General features: G+C 38.8%; 1 protein-coding gene across 1 annotated transcript; it reads right to left on the bottom strand.

Moving 5' to 3' along the window:
- Window positions 1–5,397: 5,397 nt before the first annotated feature.
- Window positions 5,398–8,237, bottom strand: LOC147799151 (adhesion G protein-coupled receptor G2-like). Its single transcript, XM_087136812.1, has 6 exons — window positions 8,205–8,237; window positions 7,654–7,769; window positions 6,758–7,020; window positions 6,262–6,328; window positions 5,579–5,865; window positions 5,398–5,423 (listed from the first exon to the last, which is right to left on the bottom strand). Exons 1-6 carry the CDS (start codon window positions 8,235–8,237, stop codon window positions 5,398–5,400), a joined length of 792 nt encoding a protein of 263 aa, XP_086992938.1.
- Window positions 8,238–9,850: the final 1,613 nt, after the last annotated feature.

Raw genomic sequence — 9,850 nt, 5'->3', positions numbered from 1 at the left:
GTTCTGGGTGAGTTTCAGTCACTTCTGTCGAGCTACACATTCTTTAGTTACCCTCACAAGACCCACCGTGGTGGAGGTGGTGGTGTGGGTGAGTTTGTTTCTGCATGCAGTTGGGGGCCCTGAACAATAGAGGACGATAAGGTCCCCGATTGACAGAGCGTCCCCGATTGACAACTGTGTACAAAATATATGGGTGGTCTTCTAAAACAGTTATAGTACAAGCAAAAGAGGAACAATGGGGGGTCCCCAGTTGCAGGCAAATTCACACTTATGTGTGGGTGAGTTTGTATACACATTCAAATCGTGGACATATAACAATATGGGACAATAGGGTCCACAGTTACCGAAGAGTCCACGGTTGGAAAACGTGTACAAAACATATGGGAGGTCTTCCGAAAGGTTTAAGTATGAACAAAAGAGGAACAATAGGGAGTCCACGATTGAAGGCGTATACACACTCGTGTGTGTGAGGGGTGTTACATTCTCAAAGCTCGATCAAAAAGAAGTGGGAGTTTCGAGTCCTTTGAGTTTCTGGACTTGATCAGTGTGTACAGACCGTCTTCGTCTAAAGTGAATGAACTACCCACCAAGAAGTTCCTGTCTGAATTTTTATCTTTTTTGGAGTCTTCTGTTGTTACGAATTCTCATAATTGCTGAAGACTTTATCTTTCATATGGAGGATAATTCATCCTCTGAAGCGCGACAATTTGGCAAGCTCATGCATTCAATGGTCCAGAAAGAGCATGTGTCACAGCCTAGAGCGCGGCCATACGCTCGACATTGTTATTACACGTGCTAAGACGATTACCTCGATGGCTATGATGTTGAGTCTTCGTTACCAACCGATCATGGTATCGTCAAATTCCAATTTCAATTGATTCGATCCTGTCCACAGAGGGTCACTTGTATGCGTCAGTCTTAATAACCGAGATGCGACAACAGAGGAGCTAGCTGCATCCATCTTAGAACATCTGTTGCCGTCATCGAACGACGCAAACATTCACCAGCTGGCAGATGACTATAACACCAAATTGGCTACTGTGGTGGACGAGGTTGCTCCTTTAAAGGAGAAGACCATTACAAAGAAGCCAAGAGCAGCCAAGTTTAACGATATATCATGCTAAGAATTATGAAGATGAGAAATATGATCGACCAGTTTCAAATATCACTTTTCTAGGTGAGGGTATTGAGCGATTAGTTTTATCAGATTGACAAATATCCACCGGGGAACTCCATGTATCACAAATTTCAATCTGCCTTTCGTAAAGAGATGGCGCTTTTAATAGTTTTCAGTGATATTTTAATGGCGTTAGATAATCATCTTGAGATGAGATTAGTTATGTTACTTATCTTCCGCATTCGATACGGTTGATCACAGTTTTCTACTGCGGAGCCTGAACAAGAGTTTCTTAACGCAAAGTCATGTTTATGATAGGCATCGGTTCTTTATGCTGAAAACCCGCCAATTACTCACTAAATGTTAAGTCTTTCAATGAAACAAGAAGCTAGCCTTTCGTCAAGGCCTTCGCTGCTGTGTTACAGTTTAACTGCAAAGCGGCTGGACCACATGCGCGAGTGGCGCAGCCACGAGGCCTTTTCCAATTTGTCAGGAATTTCTTGTGTTTTTCTTTATGATTTCGATTTTGCTACACCGTTGCATTGTTAGGCTATTGAAGCATGAGTACGCGGGCTCCATATTTCAAGCACTACCGTTTTGCTTTGATCATTCAGTCTTGATGAACTGCTACTTGCTAGTGTTATTCCAACGTCAGCACCATCCCCCCACCGACAAGCATCATAGTTGTCATCTCACCGCTTATTGCCCTATGGAAACATAGCGTAAGCTTTGGAGCTGATGCGTTTATTTCGGAGACTCATCTGCTTCAACTATTTACATGAGATTTATGAATAATGCATACACAAGAAGCACGCGTCTTGCATTAATGTCCTAGACTCTCATTGGAACATCCTAACGGTTTCTTTTATTCTTGGGCTTTCTCAAGGAACCACTTAGCGATTGCGAAACGGTTTGTCAGTCGCGCAATGGTTGTAAACATACACGCCATCCTGCAACATTCAACAGTGCAGTGCAGTGCAATGCAGTGCACATCAAGCATGCTTATTACACAATCAACGTAGTGATACCCTAGCTACAACTATCAGTATTCAAAGTGAAGCGGCCGTTTGTTCTAAGACATCAGCCACTGACAGTCTTTGAAATATGAAACTTTGGTTCCGCCATCATTGATGCAAGATTACAAAAACATTAGTGCGATCATGGTGAAAGAAAAAACACATACACACACATATATATAAACAAAACGAAACTGTGGCTTACTATCAAACCTAGCAAATTACCGATCAAGCATATTTATGTAAGAGTATAGAACACACATTGTATTTTTTGTTACATTTTCCTTGCGAACTTTTACATTGAATGTTTGTTTTTAATTCTCCGATCGACCATTTGATATCACAAAAATTATAGGCAACGACGCACTTTAAATTTTCACTCTGGGTAATTTATAGAATTAACACAAGTAAATAAAAACCACGTCAAATATTTACACAGACTAGCATTGTGCAAACCCGACACTTTATGCAGTAAATAAAGCATTGTCTTATCTTATCAACCTTAATTGGTAATATACAGCGGAGTGGCCTTTCGATTGTTCAAGTGAATTGTAAACAAGCAAACAAAATTAATTGACGGCATTGACCTTATTTTATCACAAACACTTTTTGGGAGTCTCTTTTTCAATGAAAGCTACTAACCTACTATTTGTAGAATTTATACACCCATCACCATTGCACCACTAAACACTCAGGTTCTCTGATCCTCAGACTACTAAATCACCTTAATTAAAACTGACTAGAATTAACATCGGCAAATGCTAAATTATTGCTATTAAATTTGACACCAGCAAACATTTAGAAACGTATAAACGGCCCAACAAGTCATCTACTTAAGCGTACTGCCAACTGCATTAATCTGGCTAAATATTGTCCTAAGGGCCCATTTACACAGCGAGTGGTAAAGTACATCCTACATAAAGTACATCGCGATATAAACCAACACCCTATAGGACAGTTGACAAAGAGAAGACAAACCGAGAAGGTCGGTAACAACGCAAGGGAAAATGGTCTTCACTACCAAGCTTTACATTTTCAACGGTCAAGATGAAAGTCGTTTTGTACGCCAATTTGCAGACTTTCCACAATAAAAATAGCGCCCCATGAGAAGATTCGAAGCCTGGATTTGGAAGCGCTCGATCAGTCAGTCTTTTGATGTCATATAATTATTTGAAAAATCGCCCAGGTTTCTTAACACAGCAGCTTTCATTGCCCCCATTATTTGGTTTATTGTATCATAGTGTTAACAGTTACTGAAGACTGAAGTAAAAGCATTGTCTTCGAGTCCTTTTTTGATTAAAAAAATTATTTCGGTATTTTTTGTCTTTGACCTTTGACTTTTTTATCGCTCATTGTGTAAATAGGCACAAACTGTAAAACGCTGCCCGCCATGTTGCTTTCCTTAAACAGTTTCTGTAATCACTTGTCTGCGTAAACAAGCTTAGATGATTAGAAGATAAAGTAAGAGCAGAATGGTACTTTCTTAAAATCCTGCTATGTATTATGAACAACGGAGCCAAAGCCCTCTGTTCGGGTTTTCTGGTAGAAAGGGGAATTACAGCAAGTACTGCTCAATATTCTCAGAAAAACATTACACCCAAGCAAAAAGTACAATACCTCATACGCACAATACTCTGCAAGCACCATATGTAAAATCAAACACGGAACAAAAACCAACACTGGATTAATCCTCGTTAATTAAAGAAATGTGGTTGGGTATTTCTGGTTCGAGCAACAAAGATAACATTTGGTTCAGCCACTTTTTTGCGGGGGAGGGCGTAAACATTGTTTGAAATCATTTAGATGGATGGAAACGCTAACGCATGGGCAAGTATATGCTTCAGGAGTTTTTTACACTTCAGCCATCATATCATTTGCTAATTAATCGATTTAGCTACAAAACGCAGCCAACAAGAGCCCTTTCATTTGGTTTGAATATTAAAGGCAAAACCCAAGTTCTTATCGAACAGGTGAGTCACTGGACTTTAATTTATGATGGCAAAAATACCGTGTCTGAACCCTATTTGTTTTATCACCAGTGAATCTTTCTGACGCTCCAATGGTAGATTTCGTTATTTCAGACCACACCTGTTGGTTTACTGATTTCACCGCTCCATAATAAAAACATAAACTCGTTCATTATATCATACAACAGCCTATACTACGCTGTCTGTGCTTACCTGTGGGAGTCAATGGACGTTACCAACAATGGCTCAACAAATAAAAAAGCCGGTACTAGATTGTTGTGTATGCTGGGGGTACTTGTGTTTTTTGACAAGAGGTAATAAATAGAACCATATAGCTCCACTTCAAGGGAAAAAACCTTCTGCGCTCAGCGTTGAAAATATAATAATTTGCATTAGGACAAGTCGATATTTGATAAAGTTTTCACTTCAGTTTTCTGAAGATAAAACTCTTGAAACACAGAAAGTTAGCCAAAATTCATACAGGTTGATATTTAGGACATATGTATCGGGCAGATTGAGTCATAAATCAACGCAAGTGTTTTGCAAAAGTCGAAACGAACAGATCAGTGTCCCCCTTTTCCCTCGCCTAAACATTAGTTTAATTGAAATAAACAAGCATTTTTAAGTATATGGCCAATTACAAATAATGTCATTTAAAGAAAATACTACATGTAAATCAGTTATCATTATTGTAATCAATAAAATCAGATCCTACAGAACTACTTGAATAAGAAAATATAGGCCTACAAAATTTATCAGTTTATTTGGGATATAACCGTTATCTTTTACATCCAAAAACAGATAAACACTGCGCATGTCATTTAGGCCCTCAGCATGAAAGAGTATTGGCAAACTTGATTTTTGCTCCCAACGCGTTTTTTAGCTTCAATAATTTGTTGCACAACCTTTTTTCATTTCTAATACGAATGAAACACTAAAAAACAAAGAATACTATTTCTTGAAAATTTGACAAATCGTCTTAATACACCTTTTGTTTCCTTTTTATTTTTTGTACTTGTTTTGGATTTATTTTCCACCTGTAAATGTAAAAATAGATACATCAAATACAGCAAATCCGAATTACACCACGTTCTATGACGACTGCCAACCGTAGAAAAGAAAAGATCCCCTGCAGCATAAACACTGATTACTGTGATGTTTGTCTTTGTAAAAATAGAATTGTGTAGTTCATGAACAATTCTTTTAGTCAAAGTAAGTTCATAATGTCATTTACTTTATTTTCAGCTCTTCCCCTTCCTCAGAATCCACTTCTAAAGAAGAGAGGCCAAGGGAAACCCTAGTAGTAAGGGTACCACTGGTACTCTGTCGCGAGAGAGGGATATCATTGGGTTCAAATTGATTTCCGGCAAAGATATTCCACCTTAAACCCAGACGACGCAGCACGGGCTGAATGACACGTCACCACTTTTGGCGAACCTCCGCCTGTCTAACACAGAACAAAACGAAGATCAGCAAACCCTGTGCAGAGTTGAAGACAGCGAAGAGCACCTGGAAAACAAAGGTGGATGTTTGGACAATAGCCAGGAGTCCAAAGATCCAGGTCAAACCAAGCAGCACTGAGATGCCCACAGCATTCCGCAGGCGTTGCACGGTGGTCTGGCGCCTGTTTTGGCTGGCCATTTTATTGGCGTTACGCTTTAGCTGGCGCATGACAGCAACAAAGATGACGAAGTTTAACAGAAGGATCAGTCCAATTGGGAGAAGCAGACCGAAGTAGAACGCATTACCAGGTTTCAAGAAGCAGCTTAAATAAAGAATAGAAAGTATTTTTCACATGAATTTAAAAAAAACACATTTTCTTTAACAATCCGTCATTTTGAAACTGTTCCAGCCCCCTGAATTTTATTATTTACTGGCAAACTAATTTCATAATAAATCTAAACCTTCTCTACAAATTGGCACCGTGATTTTGTTCGGCCGATTTTGGACAATAACGTATACATTGTGGCACAAATACAAAATTGATCCCACCATAGGAAACAGGGGTTTGGTTCCAAAATATGGGGAGAATGTCCCTAATCGCCATTGGGATGGGAACCTCATTTGTGCATGATAATAATTAGATGAGAACAACATACTTTCACATCAAAATAACATAAACGAAGTTTGATTAAGTAGAACTCTGGTATTATTAACTCACTGTTTGTTGTCCGAATATTGTGTGTGGTCTACAGCAAGAACAAGGATCACAATAACCAATGGAAATCCTGAAAGTCAATAAGGAATGAATGAGTCACGATGGAACTATTAAGAGATAAATTAAGAGCTCAATAATCGTGTGCAGTTGTCTCTTATGTTCACTAAATTATTAGCCATATAAGACCACAAAACACAACTGCCTCTGAAGTGTTTCCTTCTGTTATTACAGAAGGCGGCAACCACAGTTTGTTAGTGCAGGCCCACACAACTTTTTTACTAAACCGTTTTAAAAAGCAAGTGCCTAGAAAAATTGAACTCTGTACAAATCTGACAATATTCAAGCTAACTTTAACCTGGAAGTTAAGGAGCCTATATACATTGACATTGATACGTCTACAAGTATTGTTTTAAGTTTTACTATATCTTAATTAATATTATTAACAGATGTCTTGAGAAATTATTTTTTGTCAGAGCTTCTTATAAATTTAAAATCTTACCCAAGGCTGCAGTACACGCTTTCTTCATGAAGTGGGTAACGTTGCCGGTCATCAACCTAACCAGCAGGAGGTATAGGTTGATAGCCTCCACGGCCATCCACAAAATGGCAGCAAGAGTGAAGTAATGCATGAGAACGGCTACAATGCTACACCATGTCCCACAAGGAGGAGCTTCAATACCTGTCAAGAAAATGACGTACAATCCAAGCATGGCAAAGCAGAGGTTGATCAGGATCCGATGTGGTTGTCTGCTACGGAACCTCCTACAGCCACAAAAGACAAAAAGTCATAAATTGTCCTGACTATCCGGAAATCCAAGTGCACTTTAAGAATTGCGCTAATCGTGCTCCTCAATAAAGATAACTTGCCAAAAAGGGCAGCCACTTTGTAAAAGTAAATTGTCCATCCGGAAATTCACGGTAACAAAATAAAAATGATTGGAAGAGCATGTCTTGCATCTAGTTTGTATTCTTTCAGGTAGCCAATGATTGAAGCATGTCTTGCATTCAGTTTGCATTCTCTAAAGTAGCCAAGGTCTCTGCTCAAATCAACCGCCACTGTGCAGGTGTTGAAACAACTATAGGGTTTAGAGACGCTTCAGCAATTTCCCTCAGACTTGTAATCCATTCCGGGTAGACAAAGTGCATATGAGTTTACTGATGACGTCAAGGGCAACACTGCTTCTCCCATAAATATCCTGAGCAAGGCAATAGTATTGTTTTAGACAATGTATACATCGAACTAAAATTGATAATAATTTTTCAATTTAAAGCTATATAGAGAAGATCTTTAGATACTTAGATATGTTAAGAAAAATAGTGCCTTTTCTTACCACAAGTACAGCAAAGCTGGTCAGATGATCACATACACAAACGATTTTTTTCTCATGATCAAACTGCCGTCTACATCCCTTGTTGGACCAGTCACCAAAGCCACTATTGAGGGTGAAATCCCAGTAGACGCACTTTGACCTGCATTCATACGCATCCACTCTCTCACTTTTACTGTCGCTCTGTAAACAGAAGAGTTATAAAACAAAAATAATCATAACATTTTGAAAAGGATTTTAGGATGAGATCGTCAAATGAAGCATTTCAGGCCATCAAAGGAACTGTAAAAACCAAATTACATCAATTGGGTAGAATTCAGTCGTGACGGAAGATGGTAAATGCTTCATCTCCACTCCTTCCACTGTCACAGAAATGATGTGACTGCCAACGGAACGCCGGAATTCACCAGGGATTTCAGTGGCGCGAAGAGTCGGGGAACGGAACAACTTGTTGTTTTGGTAGATAATTGCACTTAAGTTGACAGTTCCCCCTACATTTTAGAAACGTGAAAATTCAATTAATGATACACAAATTGAAGTGTTGCGGATAACATTTCACAGTACATCATGTCTCTGCACAGAAAACACATTAAAGTTACGCGTTGCCCGTAAACTGACAAGCAGGAAGTAAAACATCTGTATATAAACCATCTTTAAAACATATCCTCTCTTTTTCTCCATTTCAAAACGCTGATTTTGAATGCCAAGAAAATATCAGTTCCCTTTTTGAATACAGGTTTTCTCGGCCTTTTAATTTTTTTCATTCGGATTCACCAATTAAAACTTTGTTTAGTCTAAGAAAGAAAATACACAATTTTGCCAGAAACTTATATAAAAAAGCTGGAAACTTCTGCTCGTGGTTTGAATTTGCTTGACCAACAAAATGTTAACTCTAAGATTGACGAAAATGGACATTGCAAGTGCTCTGACTTAATTGCCCTGGAGGATGTTGACAATACCCATCTGTAAATCAGAATTAAAGAAATTGGAACAAGTTGGTGCAAGCTATAATATTTTAGCTATAGGCAGAACTATTTATCTCATTACAGAACTGAATGCACTTTTGTACAATAAAGTTTCATATTTGCAAAGCATGTTGTGGTTTTATTTACCATTTGAACCGACACGAAGAGCTTCAGCAGGGAGAAATATAGATGTTTCTGTATCTAATGAGGCATTGCGTTCAGGAAGGACGACGACATCGTTTTCTGTTAACTCAAGGGATTCGTCATCCACTTTAGTTGCAACCCAGACACCACTGCGGCGTGAATCTTCGGGTAGTTTGAGCGCCAAGACAGCAACCTTGGTCTGTGTCTCGGTAAAGTTGTTAGCTTCAAGCTGCAAGGTCGTAGTGTACGATTCTAAGGCTTGGAAAATCTGAGACGGTGACTTGTCATCAATTTGGTCAAAGGTAGCTTGGTCAACCTGAAGGATGTTGTTAACAGTCACCACAATGTCTGAGGCAATCTAACAAAAGTAATAATACAATTTTCAGCTCTAGCTTCAGCCTTGATATAGGAAAAACTTAAATCTTTAAAAAGTAATATGACAACGAAATTAGAAGCCATCACTGCGGTGGCACAACGATCGTGGACAGGTAGGCGAGGGGTATGACTATTCGACCCGTAGGGTCTGCATCACTGATCTCCAGTATAATAAAGATCATTCGTCTGCACACAAAACTGTTCTCGTGACGTATTTACTTTATTACTCTATATAACCAATGGATTTCGCAACACGTTGTGCAACTTTGACTTAAAAATGTACAGCAATGTGTGAGTAGAAAAAAAATACCTCTGTGGAAGGTTTTGCGACAGCCGCTAAGTCTTGCAAAATTTCTGCAATCGAAGTAGTGCCCTGTGAGTTCAACTCAGTCTACTTTCTGGCCAAACGTGCCACTGTCTCGGCAATCACATTTGCGTTTTCATGTGTCACGACAATCTGTGTATAAACAATAGACACACTGATATACCTGTACAATCAAACGTCAGTTTCTTTATTTTCAGTTCGGTATCTTTTTCACCTCTAAACATCATCTAAATTTCACCAAAGATTTCTTTGGAATAAATCCAGAATAGGTCTTCATGCATTCGTGAATACCTTGTGTTGGAACTCCTGCAAAAATTCTGGGTTGGTTTCAGTGGAAGAGAACCTTTACCTTTCATAACTTCAAGATAAGCTCCTTGAAAATAACATTCACATCATATTTTCAAGTATTCAATACCTAATATTTGTAATAACAGGAGTTGACCAGTACCTTACTC

This window comes from Acanthaster planci, linkage group LG05 (assembly GCF_054643075.1).
Source record: "Acanthaster planci isolate LZ-2023a linkage group LG05, COTS_SCS, whole genome shotgun sequence".
NCBI lineage: Eukaryota > Metazoa > Echinodermata > Asteroidea > Valvatida > Acanthasteridae > Acanthaster > Acanthaster planci.
The sequence above is the reverse complement of the archived record's forward strand: the minus strand, read 5'-3'. Positions and strand labels throughout refer to the sequence as shown.

Coding starts and splice junctions, on each gene's coding strand:
- LOC147799151 (XM_087136812.1), bottom strand. CDS start 8,237: ATGGTTTATATACAGATGTTTTACTTCCTGCTT. Junction 7,021..7,653: donor AACAAGGGATGTAGACGGCA/GTTTGATCATGA, acceptor TTGTGGCTGTAG/GAGGTTCCGTAGCAGACAAC. Junction 5,866..6,261: donor CAATATTCGGACAACAAACA/GTGAGTTAATAA, acceptor TCTTTATTTAAG/CTGCTTCTTGAAACCTGGTA.